Source organism: Microcaecilia unicolor, chromosome 13 (genome assembly GCF_901765095.1).
Source record: "Microcaecilia unicolor chromosome 13, aMicUni1.1, whole genome shotgun sequence".
NCBI lineage: Eukaryota > Metazoa > Chordata > Amphibia > Gymnophiona > Siphonopidae > Microcaecilia > Microcaecilia unicolor.
This window is the reverse complement of record NC_044043.1, coordinates 9,670,036-9,684,794: the sequence shown is the minus strand read 5'-3', so window position 1 is coordinate 9,684,794 and position 14,759 is coordinate 9,670,036. Positions and strand designations below refer to the sequence as shown.

At 43.3% G+C, this 14,759-nt stretch overlaps 1 protein-coding gene across 2 annotated transcripts in view; it reads right to left on the bottom strand.

The window, feature by feature from the left end:
• Positions 1–660: 660 nt before the first annotated feature.
• The window catches only part of UPK3B (uroplakin 3B), a 32,892-nt gene continuing 18,793 nt past the window's right edge, over positions 661–14,759 (bottom strand). For both annotated transcript variants that reach the window (XM_030185634.1, XM_030185635.1), the window contains 2 exons: positions 12,769–12,898; positions 661–1,310 (listed from right to left, as the gene is read on the bottom strand). In XM_030185634.1, coding sequence (XP_030041494.1) covers positions 1,205–1,310; positions 12,769–12,898 — 236 coding nt within the window. In that variant the 3' untranslated portion in view covers positions 661–1,204. The remainder of the gene's footprint in view (positions 1,311–12,768; positions 12,899–14,759) is intronic.

The following is a 14,759-nucleotide window of genomic DNA, read 5'->3' as shown; positions in this document are numbered from 1 at the left end:
TGTTGGAAAGCAGTCCTGAAGTTGTGCCTTCATATGCGTTTTATTTTCCTAAAACTGATCAGTGCTGCAAGAAGTTGACAGTCTGGGTCTCTGGTGCAAAAAGGGAAGAAAAAAAATCTTTTGTTACACTTATTTTCTTTTTCTACTGTTTATCCAGTATATGACAGGACCTGCTTCATGTATTGATTTTTTTTTTTTGTGTGTGTGTGGCTGTGACCCCATGATCACAGCCAAATAAAACTGTGTGATTCCCCAGAGGTACAGAATAATGTTACACCTACGGAGAGCCCACCCAGTTCATGACCCCATTTGGGGTTTGAAGCATAGTTTGGGGAATTCTGTTTGTGCTATAGAGTGCTGTGGTATTCTCAGGTCAAAGAGTAGTGTATCTTCTGTCTCCCCTCCAGTTTCTACTTGTTACCCACCTGTTTGTTTTCTTGGGGGGGGGGGGGGGGGGAGGAGGAGGGAGAGGGTGTTAGTATATTACCTTGTTACATGCCTTCTCCTTCTAAGGTTTTTGAAGGAAAGGGAAATGGGACTTGATATACTGCCTTTCTGAGGTTTTTGCAACTACGTTCAAAGCAGTTTACATATATTCAGGTACTTATTTTGTACCAGGGGCAATGGAGGGTTAAGTGACATCCCCAGAGTCACAAGGAGCTGCAATGGGAATTGAACTCAGTTCCCCAGGATCAAAGTCCACTGCACTAACCACTAGGCTACTCCTCCAACCAGGTATTACTTTATCCTTGAATGACAGTCAAGGTGGTCATCTTGAACCCTGTAACTCCTTCATATGCCTGCAGGGGTCACTGTTCCTTCTAGCAGCAGTTCTTGGTACTCATTTGACCATAGGCTTAGAGAACATCCAAGCACAATGCCCTTTCTCCCTTTTCCTCAGCTGTTATCTGTTGTTTGATGTACATATTCCAGTTTTATTTCCCTGCTACCTATACTCTTACTGCCCTGATTAAGATAAAGGGGAGAGGGGATTAGACCATTTAGTTGTTCCCAGTGTGCAGTCCTTTAAAGACTTCCTCTCCAGGACAGCACTTTCTACTTGAATCATAATATAAATTTTAGCAGGCTGAAACAATTACAGTATTACAAATTGAGAAGCTGGGAATGTTAGGATTCTTCCTGGTCTGGGGAAGAGACTGTGAGAAGGTAGCTGCATACTTCTGTGTTGCTGGGATGCTCAGGCCTACATTGGAACCTGCATGTGGTGAGTATTGTAGTTCTTTATCCTGTAGGGTTCAGAGGCCAGCTGGTCTTTGTTTACCATCTCCTTGCGCCAGCAAAATCTGCGACTGTAAAATAAAGAATTACATTAGGAACACTCTCACAAAACAATAAATTCTTGAGCTGAAATAAAAAATGAATTCAATTATTTATAGAAAGAGAAAAATAAATAGGAAAGTAAAACTGCAAATCCATGCATATAATGGGGTGTGTAAATGTGTGTGGAAAAACTGAAAGTGGACAAATCCATTGGGCTGAATAGGATCCATTCCAGAATCTTGAGGGAGCTCAAGAGAGATTCGGGTAGGTCCTCTTAGAGACCATGAAAATTATAGTAAATGTCAAAAATGATTGAATTCAGGAAATATTTGGCTGAGTAATTGTAATAATTTTATTTCTTTTTTTTTTTAACTGATTTTACATGTATTTTTTGTACAATATTCCTGGGAATGCCCAGTTTACTTGAATTGTGAGCCACACTGAACTTAGCAGGTGTGTGTGGGATTTAAATGTAATGTTTAACAAATCACTGGAGATGAGAGAGGTTTTTGGGACTGAAAAAGAGTGGATGCGGGAAACTACAGGTCAATAAGCTTTATTTCTGTTGTTGAAAAGGTAAAGGAGGCACTGCTCAAGGAAAGGACAGTGAATTTCCTGGAATCCAGTGTGTTACAAGATCCAAGGCAACATTGTTTACCATAGGAAAATTGTGCCAAACAAATTTGATTTCTCTGCCTGGGTGATTGGATAATAGACGTGCAGTAGATCAGTGGTTTTTAACACAGTCTCTAGGGGCCACCTGTCAGTCAGGTTTTCAGGATAACCATGATGACTATGTATGAGAGAGGTTTGCATGCACTGCCCCTCGGTAAGCAAATCTCTCTCATACATATTCATTGTGGATATCCTGAATACTCAGCTGGCCAGGTGCTCCCCGAGTACTGGGTTGAAAACCGCTAGACTAGATGGTTCCTCATAGGCGTCTCATGAATAACTGCATCGGGCTAATGCTAGGACCCAAAGTGGTGAATTGGATTGGAAACTGTTTGACTCACAGCAGAGGGAGGTGGTAAATGGAATTTACTCACAGGTTAGAAAGGTAAGTAGTGGGGTGTCTCAGGGATCGGTACTGGGGCCAGTTCTATTCATTATAGTTGTGCATGATGTTGCTGACGGGTTAGAAATTTGCCTTATTGCAAATGACACGAAGATTTGCAACAGAGTGGATACCCCGGCGGGAATGGACAAGACTGAGAAGTGGTCTATAAAGATTAGAAGAATGGTCTAATGTTAGGCAATTAAAAATGTAATGCAAAGAAGTGTTGGTGATGCGCATGGGGTGTAGAAACCCAAAAAAGCTATATTTGCAAGTGGGCGAGAGACTGATGTGCACAGATCACGAGAGGGACCGTGGGGTGATTAGTATCTGAGGATCTCAAAGGAGCAAGGAATGTGACAAGGTAGTGGCTGTAGCCAATAGAATGCTGGGCTGTCTAGAGAAAGACATAGCAGAAGAAAGGAGGTGTTAATGCCCCTATACAAGTCATTGGTGAGGCCCCACTTTTGGAGTATTGCGTTCAGTTTTGGAGGTTATCTCTCTCCAAGGACATAAAAAGATGAGGCAGTTTAGTGGAAGGTGACAAAAATAGTACGACATATGCGGAGAGACTGGAAGACCTAAATATATATACGCTAGAGGAAAGGCGAAATACTGTTTCAGTACTGGTCTCCGTATCTCAAAAAAGATATAGTAAAATTAGAAAAGGTACAGCGAAGGGCGACGAAAATGATAGTGGGGATGGGACGACTTTCCTACGAAGAGAGGCTGAGAAGGCTAGGGCTTTTCAGCTTGGAGAAGAGACGGCTGAGGGGAGATATGATAGAAGTGTATAAAATAATGAGTGGAATGGATCGGGTGGATGTGAAGCGACTGTTCACGCTATCCAAAATACTAGGACTAGAGGGCATGAGTTGAAGCTACAGTGTGGTAAATTTAAAACGAATCGGAGAAAATTTTTCTTCACCCAACGTGTAATTAGACTCTGGAATTCGTTGCCGGAGAACGTGGTACGGGCGGTTAGCTTGACGGAGTTTAAAAAGGGGTTAGATAGATTCCTAAAGGACAAGTCCATAGACCGCTATTAAATGGACTTGGAAAAATTCCGCATTTTTAGGTATAACTTGTCTGGAATGTTTTTACGTTTGGGGAGCGTGCCAGGTGCCCTTGACCTGGATTGGCCACTGTCGGTGACAGGATGCTGGGCTAGATGGACCTTTGGTCTTTCCCAGTATGGCACTACTTATGTACTTATGAGGAGATATACAGACATGAATTAAGGTTGCAGGATGGTAGACTTAGGAGTAATAAAAAGCACCACGGGCCTTTAAAAATGGAACACAGTTCTTTAATGAATGAGCCTTGACAAAAAGACCCGACACGGGCCGTGTTTCGGTGACTAGCACCAAATGGATACAGAAAGTGAAAGTGCCTTGGTGCTTTGTAGCTTTTACTACATGAGACGTGGGGTAAGGAATATTGTAGAGGAATATATTTGAGTTATTCCCCAAGTTTTCCACGTCATCACTGTGACCCCTGACGCAGGTGCTAGTCACCGAAACACGGCCCGTGTCGGGTATTTTGTCAAGGCTCATTCATTAAAGAACTGTGTTCCATTTTTAAAGGCCCGTGGTGCTGTGTTTTTTTTGTTTGGACTTTAGTTTGTACTTCGTTCCCTCTCTTTTGTTATATAGACTTAGGAGTAATGTCAGGAAACACTTTTTCACAGAGGGGGTACTAGATGCCTGGAATGCCCTTTCAGGAGTGGTGGTAGAGTCAAAAAAGGTGAAGAAATTCAAAAATGCATGGGGTAAACACTTCAGATGCTCCAATATAGCAGCATGTATGATTTACAGGTCTTCTTCATTGGCTTCCAGTTAAGGCATGAAGTTGTATTAAAATGTGTTCTTTAACTTACTCGATTCTTTATTCTTCTTCGACTCTCCAATCTACATATGTAACCTTATTGATTTACTATTTAGGAAATGTGATGCTTCCCGTAGATCCTATTTGATTTTTACATTATCTGCATTCAAAGAAAGTTACTTTAAGTTTTCATATCAATCTACAGTTTGGTGGACCTCTTTGCCAGCATCTAATTACAAACAATCTAGAAAAATGCTGAAAACTTATCTTTTTTTCCAAAGTTTGTTAGTATTAGTAGATAAAATAGTACTGTGTTTGATGATGTATCTTCCTAGGTATGCCTAGATCCTTGTTTGTATACTGCACAGAACTCTTCAGGATAAGTGTGGGATATAAATGTCAATTACTATGAGTGAGGGTGCTGTGCATATCCGAATCACAGTTACCTGATGCTAGGGTCCACCTTGGGGGTCAGCGCTCAAGAGAAAGGTCTGGGTGGTGGTGCAGATAATACGCTGAAATCTTCTGCTCAGTGTGCAGCAGTGGCCAAAAAAACAAACAGGATACTAGGAATTATTAGGAACAGAATGGTGAATAAGACCGAAAATACTATAATGCCTTTGTATCACTCCATGGTGTGTCCGCACCTTGAGTATTGTGTTCAGTTCTGGTTGCCGTATCTCAAAAAAGATATAGCAGAATTAGAAAAGGTTCAAGGAAGAGTGACTAAAATGATAAAAGGGATGGAACTCCTTTCATATGAGGAAAGGCTAAAGAGGTTAGGGCTCTTCAGCTTGGAAAAGAGACCGATAAGGGGAGATATGATTGAGGTCTACAAAATCCTGAGTGGTGTAGAACGAGTAGAAGAAGTAAATCAATTTTTTACTTGTTCCAAAAGTACAAAGAGTAGGGGCCACTCGAAGTTACATGGAAATACTTTTAAAACAAATAGGAGGAAATATTTTTTCACTCAACAAATTGTTATGCTCTGGAACTCTGCCAGAGGAGGTGGTAACAGCAGTTTATTTATTGATAAAGATTTATTTTATACCCCGCTTTTTTCTACATGAAGCAGACTCAAAGTGGCTTACAATGTACAGATTAATCAATTACAATTACACTGGATCGGGGAAAGGGAAGAGAGCCTAAGATGGACGGTGGAAATCCAGATGCGGAGATGGCCCAGAGTGGTTCGAACAGTTCACGGCAAGGCGATCCACAATTGGGAGCTGTAGCAATACCCAGTAAGCGCAGGAGAAGTGGTAGTGGTCACCAGAGGCAGATAACAGCAGCAGTTAGTGTATCTGGGCTTTAAAAAGGTTTGGACAAAGTCCTGGAGGAAAAGTCCATAGTCTGCTATTGAGACAGACATGGGAAGCAACTGCTTGCCCTGGGATTTGTAGTATAGAGTGTTGCCACGATTTGGTGACCTGGCTTGGTCACTGTTTGGAAAACAGGATACTGGGCTAGATGGACCATTGGTCTGACCCAGTATGGCTACTCTTATGTTCATATCAAAGGGGCAGGGAAGACATCTTAATGTTGAAATTAGCAAGTTCAACAATGTTAGCAATACTTTTGGTTATAATATATAGATGTTCATTTTCAAAGCACTTAGACTTACACAGTACTATGGGGCTCATTTTTGAGAGAGAAAAATGTCCAAAAAGTGTCATACAACAATATTTGGATGAATTTCTTCTCAAAATATCCAAATTAGAATTTTCAAAACCTATTTTGCAGACATTTATCTATGCAATTTATCCGCAGTGCATCAAAATCACAAGGGGGGGGGGGGGGTTGGAGGTGGGCTTAGGGCTTTCCTAACACTTGGACATGTTACAGCCATAATGAAACAAAATGAAAACGTCTATGGTTGAAAATGCAACATTTTGGTCTACTACTACTACTAACTAGCATTTCTAAAGCGCTACTAGGGTTACGCAGCGCTGTACAATTTAAACATAGAAGGACAGTCCCTGCTCAAAGAGCTTACAATCTAAAAGATAAGAGAACAATCTAGAGACAAGTGAACAATCTAGAGGACGAGTGAACAGTTAATCTGATAGGGTGGATAGATTGGGGCATTCTATATATCTCGAGCGGTTAGGCGCCGAAGGCAGCATTGAAGAGGTGAGTTTTAACATTTTGGTCTAGACTTGTTTTTAGACCAAATAAGGCATAAAAAGGTGCCCTAAATGACCTGTTGACCACTGGAGGGAATTTGTGATGACCTCCTCCCCCTTACTCTCCCTGTGGTCACTAACCCCCAAAGATGAGAGTAAAAATATTACTAGCTTCAGCTGTTATAGCCAGGTCTATCAGAGCAGCAAGCAGGTCCCTGGAGTAATGCAGTGGTCGGTAAAGTCCACTATAGCGAGGAGGACATAGGCCCATATTCCACCCAACCTGTTACACTTGTGGTGGAAAGTGTCAGCCCTCCCACACTCCCCCCCCCCCCAAACCTACTGTACCCACATATAGGTGACCCTCTCACCCATAAACACTATTGTAGTGTTGTACAGTTGGGTACAGTAGATTTTTGCTGGGTTTTAGAGGGCTCAGCATACAGTATAAGGGGGTAACAGTGATATGTGTACATGGGAGCTTTTATATGACGTTCACTGCAGTGCCCCCTAGGGTACCCCATTGCTCTCCTGGGATGTCTGTTTGGTCAGTCAGCAACTAAGAATGGTGGCTCCTCCTACATCCCATTGGCTTGATTTTCTACGTTTTTGAAGTGAATGTGTTTTTTTTTTTAATGGCCCAAAAAGATAAATACACACAGCACGAAAACAGCCTGTATGTGGCTATTAAAAAAAAAAATGTTTTGCTGTTTCAAAAATGGCCATATTTCCTATTCGGATTTGGGACGTGTAGCGCAAAATGTCCAAAGTCCAACTTGGACGTCATATCAAAAATGCCCCTCTATGCAACTTTGTAAATCTAAGTGCTTTGAAAATATGCCTCATATTGTCCCAAGACTGCATTATATTTAACTGCCTGTATATGGTTGATATGATGGCAAATTACCAACCAGTGCTTAAAACATGAATGACTATTACCTACACAAAGTGATGGATATGAGGTTAGCTGCCTTATTGGACAGACTGGATGGACTGTGCAGGTCTTTATCTGCTGTTATTTGCTGTCTTTCTGTGTTGTGCCTCTTCACCCAAAACTATGGAGCTGATGGGTGGCTTGAGATACATTATGTGGGTTCAATGCTCAGCCCATAAGCATAGGCGCCCCGTATAAGAGGCTTGGGGAGGCTAAGCCTCCCCAGCCGAATCGTCGACTTCCGCTTGTTGTGGAGCCCACCCTCCCGCCCCGCGCATTTTTATCTTTTATTTCCGTGGCAGCGACGTCAATGAAGAAAAAGACTACAGGCTCGCCGCCAGCTTCTCCCTTCTCTATGCTCTCGCGGAAACAGGAAATGCATCACGGGACACCGTGTGCAGAGAGAAGGGAGAAGCTGGCGGCGAGCCTGTAGTCTTTTTCTTCATTGACGTCGCTGCCACGGAGCGTATGAGGTAAGCTCCGCCCCCTTTAGCCTCCCCAAACAGTTGGGCTACCGACCGTCTATGCCCATAAGGTTAGGATAGCTTTGAATCTGAATGCCACAGCAGCAGCATCTGAATTGAGACTTCAAGCTAGGGAATCTGTATTTGTGGCATTACTTCAAATGCCAAGAACCCCATGTTGGCATTTTGGAAAGAAGCACTCTTCCTGGATGGGAAGATGTGAGAGAGGTACTCTTCTGAGGTTCCATGAGTCCTCAAGGCTGGGGTGTAGGGTGACTGCTTAAGTTGGTGGCACACCACAGAATTTTCTATTGTTAGGTAGTTCATAAAGGGAACCAGAACTCTGAGATGCTCCAGTGGAATTATATTTGAATTATCAAGAATGTAAGTACATAAGCACTACCACACTGGGACAGACCAAAAGTCCATCAAGCCAGGTCACAAGTGCCTGGCAAAATCCCCAAAGAAGAAAACAGATTTTATGCTACTTATCCTATAAATAAGTAGTGGATGTTTCCCAGGTCCACCTTAATAATGTTGTTTTTTTTAAATCTTGCTAAGCTAACTACTTTTACCATATTCTCTGGCAACTATCTCCAGAATTTAATCTCCTGGTGGCAGGCAGTGTGCTTAGCTGATGCTGCTGGCACTGACCCCGGATATTCAATGCTGGGCCATATCCAGCGACCAGTATTGGATACTCTGTTTCAGTTTTGGCCAAGGCAACTTAACCAGCTAAATATTCAGCGCTAGCTGGTTAATAGTGTTAAAGATAGGCCTGCTATTTAAGTGGCTTATCTTAACAGCTCAACATATTTTATTTTTGTTACATTTGTACCCCGCGCTTTCCCACTCATGGCAGGCTCAATGCGGCTTACATGGGGCAATGGAGGGTTAAGTGACTTGCCCAGAGTCACAAGGAGCTGCCTGTGCCTGAAGTGGGAATCCAACTCAGTTCCTCAGGACCAAAGTCCACCACCCTAACCACTAGGCCACTCCTCCACTGTTGCTACTATTTGAGATTCTACATGGAATGTTGCTATTCCACTAGCAACATTCCATGTAGAAGTCGGCCCTTGCAGATCACCAATGTGGCCGCGCAGGCTTCTGCTTCTGTGAGTCTGACGTCCTGCACGTACGTGCAGGACGTCAGACTCACAGAAACAGAAGCCTGCGCAGCCTTCTACATGGAATGTTGCTAGTGGAATAGCAACATTCCATGTAGAATCTCCAATAGTAGCAACATTCCATGTAGAATCTCCAATAGTATCTATTTTATTTTTGTTACATTTGTACCCTGTGCTTTCCCACTCATGGCAGGCTCAATGCGGCTACAGGTACTTATTTGTACCTGGGGCAATGGAGGGTTAAGTGACTTGCCCAGAGTCACAAGGCGCTGCCTGTGCCTGAAGTGGGAATTGAACTCAGTTCCCCAGGACCAAAGTCCACCACCCTAACCACTAGACCACTCCTCCACTCCATATCCAGTTTAGCGCTGAATATTTGCACTTAGCCGGCTGAATTGCACAACGTAGCTGGTTAGTGACTAGTTGCTAAGCACTAATATTCAACGGAGACAACCGGACGTTTAAATAGCTCTGAATTACACGATGAGTAAGTAATATTTTCTCTAATTTGTTTTAAATTTACTACATAGTAACTTCATTGGGTGTCCCCTAGTCCTTGAATTTTTTGAAAGATTAAACAAGCAATGCATGTCTATCCCCTCAATATTTTTTAGATCTCAATCATATCTCCTCTCAGCAGTCTCTTTTCCAAGCTGAACAGCCCTAGCCGCTTTAGCCTTTTCTCATAGGGAAGTCATTTTTCTCACCCTTCTCTGTACCTTTTCTAATTCCGCTACATCTTTTCAAGATGTGACCTGAATTGCACATAACATTCAAGGTGCAGTCACACTATGGAGTGATACAAAGGCATTACAATCTCAGTTTTGTTCTACATTCCTTTCCTAATAATTCCTAACATTGTATTTGCTTTCGTAGCCGCTGCTGCACACTTACTGAACAGAGGGGTTCAAAGTATCCAAAGGAGCTGAAGAAAGGGACCTTGGGGTCATAGTGTCTGAGGATCTCGAGGTGGCGAAACAAGGTTGGGGTCAAAGCAAGGAGAATTCTAGGCTGCATAAAAAGGTGTTAATACCCTTGTGCAAGTCATTGTTGAGGACCCACTTGGAATATTGTGTTCAGTTTTCGAGGCTGTATCTTGCTACGGACACAAAAGAACTGAAGCAGTGCAGAGGAAGGCAAAAAAAATGGTATGGGATTTAGACTACAAATCATATGAGAAGAGACTAGAAGAATTAAATATGTATAACCTAGAGCAGGGTTCTTGATCCAGTCAGGTTTTCAGGATATCCACAATTAATATGCATGAGATAAATTTGCATGCACTTCCTCTATTGTATGCAGATCTATCTTCATTGTGGGTATCCTGAAAACCCGACTGGCCAGGTGTGTTCTGAGAACTGATCCCTATATAGAGAAAGATGAAATCAAAGCAAAGCTCAAATTACTTTCAAGCTTTCAGACTTACTATATTGCTTTACTATAGGCAGAGCAAAATCGTTTACAGACTAAAAACATCAAACAGGAAATGTGGGGGAAAAAAATAAAAACCATTCATGCCAACCAAATGTAGACAAACAACTGAGAAGCATACTCAGATCCGCCTAGTCCAGGCAAAATCAGATGCCATATGTCTGTTGAAAGAGCCACATTTATAAGGCTGTTTTGACTTTGAGATAAGATTGTTACATTTGTACCCCACGCTTTCCCACTCATGGCAGGCTCAATGTGGCTTACATGGGGCAATGGAGGGTTAAGTGACTTGCCCAGAGTCACAAGGAGCTGCCTGTGCCTGAAGTGGGAATTGAACTCAGTTCCTCAGGACCAAAGTCCACCACCCTAACCACTAGGCCACTCCTGAGCACTTTAGGGAATGTTCTATTTAAACCAACAAAGGAAGGGAGTTACACAAGCTTGGGGCCATGTAATTGAATGTGCTGTGCCTTGGGCTAAATGAGGTCCAGGTAGTTCTCAGTAAGGGAAATGGGACTTGATATACTGCCTTTCTGTGGTATTTTGCAACTACATTCAAAATGGTTTACATATACAGTGGTGGAAATAAGTATTTGATCCCTTGCTGATTTTGTAAGTTTGCCCACTGACAAAGACATGAGCAGCCCATAATTGAAGGGTAGGTTATTGGTAACAGTGAGAGATAGCACATCACAAATTAAATCCGGAAAATCACATTGTGGAAAGTATATGAATTTATTTGCATTCTGCAGAGGGAAATAAGTATTTGATCCCCCACCAACCAGTAAGAGATCTGGCCCCTACAGACCAGGTAGATGCTCCAAATCAACTCGTTACCTGCATGACAGACAGCTGTCGGCAATGGTCACCTGTATGAAAGACACCTGTCCACAGACTCAGTGAATCAGTCAGACTCTAACCTCTACAAAATGGCCAAGAGCAAGGAGCTGTCTAAGGATGTCAGGGACAAGATCATACACCTGCACAAGGCTGGAATGGGCTACAAAACCATCAGTAAGACGCTGGGCGAGAAGGAGACAACTGTTGGTGCCATAGTAAGAAAATGGAAGAAGTACAAAATGACTGTCAATCGACAAAGATCTGGGGCTCCACGCAAAATCTCACCTCGTGGGGTATCCTTGATCATGAGGAAGGTTAGAAATCAGCCTACAACTACAAGGGGGGAACTTGTCAATGATCTCAAGGCAGCTGGGACCACTGTCACCACGAAAACCATTGGTAACACATTACGACATAACGGATTGCAATCCTGCAGTGCCCGCAAGGTCCCCCTGCTCCGGAAGGCACATGTGACGGCCCGTCTGAAGTTTGCCAGTGAACACCTGGATGATGCCGAGAGTGATTGGGAGAAGGTGCTGTGGTCAGATGAGACAAAAATTGAGCTCTTTGGCATGAACTCAACTCGCCGTGTTTGGAGGAAGAGAAATGCTGCCTATGACCCAAAGAACACCGTCCCCACTGTCAAGCATGGAGGTGGAAATGTTATGTTTTGGGGGTGTTTCTCTGCTAAGGGCACAGGACTACTTCACCGCATCAATGGGAGAATGGATGGGGCCATGTACCGTACAATTCTGAGTGACAACCTCCTTCCCTCCGCCAGGGCCTTAAAAATGGGTCGTGGCTGGGTCTTCCAGCACGACAATGACCCAAAACATACAGCCAAGGCAACAAAGGAGTGGCTCAGGAAGAAGCACATTAGGGTCATGGAGTGGCCTAGCCAGTCACCAGACCTTAATCCCATTGAAAACTTATGGAGGGAGCTGAAGCTGCGAGTTGCCAAGCGACAGCCCAGAACTCTTAATGATTTAGAGATGATCTGCAAAGAGGAGTGGACCAAAATTCCTCCTGACATGTGTGCAAACCTCATCAGAAGACGTCTGACCGCTGTGCTTGCCAACAAGGGTTTTGCCACCAAGTATTAGGTCTTGTTTGCCAGAGGGATTAAATACTTATTTCCCTCTGCAGAATGCAAATAAATTCATATACTTTCCACAATGTGATTTTCCGGATTTAATTTGTGATGTGCTATCTCTCACTGTTACCAATAACCTACCCTTCAATTATGGGCTGCTCATGTCTTTGTCAGTGGGCAAACTTACAAAATCAGCAAGGGATCAAATACTTATTTCCACCACTGTATACAGGTACTTATTTTGTACCTGGGGCAATGGAGGGTTAAGTGACTTGTCCACAGTCACAAGGAGCTGCAGTGGGAATCGAACCCCGTTCCCCAGGATCCAAGTCCCCTGCACTAACCACTAGGCTGCTCCTCCACTCCACTAAGAGCAACCATCATCAAGGAAACCTGCCTCATGACTCACCTGGCTCTTAAATGTGTGGTCCAACTGGGCCACTATCTTCACCTGGTCAAGCAATGTGGTAACTAGGCTTTCAAGGTGAGTTCCCTGTGTCATTTATAACTGCTAAAAAGCTGAGTGATACCTTGCTGTGAGAGACAGATTACTCTTACATTTGTGGGAACTGAAGATGTGCGACTTACCATCCATAGATCAGTGCCGCAATAAAGCACAACAGCAAGATAGCAAGGAGAACAGAGAGGATGCTGGTAATGACAATCATTCCACCACTACGTCTTCCAGGGAAAGTGTCAAGATGAGATGGATCCTTGGCTGTAACAGAAACAGGTAAACATTAGAAATGCCTTGGAAACAGAGGAAAAAAATATAACATTTCTAGACCTTTTGACGGCTATAGTTAGCAAACATTACTAATATTGTGTATGTATGGCACACACATTGCCCCTTGTAAAATGAGTCAATGGTCTCGGGCATGTTCCTAGTGAATACATGTTAACATTACTACAACTGGCAGTGTTAACTGTTGTTGATGGAATGGAGGACTGACTTTGGCTTCAAAGCCAGTGCTAGGTATAAGTAGACTAAGAAACTTTATTTTTGCAGACATATTAAACTGAACGTTACCTCCTGCTGCCACAGAGCTAATCTTACTATAAGTGTTGAGATTAAGTCTGCCCCTTCTTGCTCCCTCTCTCCCTGCTGCAACATCTCTACTGTGCACCAGCAAAAATGAAGCTAAGGGGTGTAGTTAGTAATGTGCTACTGTTAATGTGTTATTTTAGCAAAAGTCCTGTTTTAGGCAATAAGACCTAAAACTGGGTTAACAGTAAACTAACATGTAGCTCAGGTTAGTAACTGCACTCCTAAATGTCATTGAAAAATCTAAAGGGAACAAGGAATTATTGAACTTGATGACATTAGTGCAATGGATTTCAACCTGGTCATCAGGCTTTTCCATCATGAATGAAGTAAAGTCTCAGCAGACTGCCAAATTGTTTGTAAAGTAAGTGCCAATTATTCTACAGATATGTGTTAATGTGTAGCTTACATTTTTGCCCAGTCACCCTGTTCTACCTGCCTTTTCTGCATCCCTGAATTCTATAGAAGTCACTACAAATTGTGTGAAATTTAATTAACAAGCCAATTAGTGCTGATAATTTGGCCTCAATCAGTGCTAATTGGCACCAATTAAAATTTACCTGCCCTTCCAAAAAGGGGGCACAACCACAGGAGGAGACAAACAAAGCAGATCAATCAGTGATATGGTTCAAAACTTTATTGTCAGAGATTCGCCCGACACAGACTGTGTTTCGCCCACAAGGGCTGCATCAGGGGCTAATAGTCCAAGCAGGACATGAAATTGAAACGTAAAAAACCAGCAGGGTGCTTTCCTCAATCAAGGTGAGGACGTCAGCTCAATACACAGGGTAAGTCTGGTCGCATCTCTCAGCTGCTGACGCAGACCTTGTGGGCGAAACACAGTCTGTGTCGGGCGAATCTCTGAAAATAAAGTTTTGAACCATATCACTGATCTGCTTTGTTTGTCTCCACGTTGGATTTTGCGGATCGCTTGCCATCTTGTTTCTTAGGACAACCACAGGAGGGTCAGGGGCAGAGCGGGGGCATTCCTAAAATTTATGCGCATTATAGAATAAAGAGACTCAGGGATTCACACCATGATTCAACTGGTGTAAATGGTCGTGCTTAAAAGTAGTCTGAGCTCCTGGCCCTTTATAGAATTTACCCCTATATGTATAGTGGCTGACTTTTAGAGCTTATATAGTAGCATAGTAGATGACGGCAGAAAAAGACCCGCACGGTCCATCCAGTCTGCCCAACAAGATAAACTCATATGTGCTACTTTTTGTGTATACCTTACCTTGATTTGTATCTGACATTTTCAGGGCACAGATCGTAGAAGTCTGCCCAGCACTATCCCCGCCTCCCAACCACCAGCCCCGCCTCCCACCACCAGCTCTGGTATAGACCTTATAAGTCTACCCAGCACTAGCTCCGCCTCCCACCACCGGCTCTGGCATAGACCTTATAAGTCTACCCAGCACTAGCCCCACCTCCCAACCACCAGCCCCGCCTCCCACCACCAGCTCTGGCATAGACCTTATAAGTCTACCCAGCACTAGCCCCACCTCCCAACCACCAGCCCCGCCTCCCA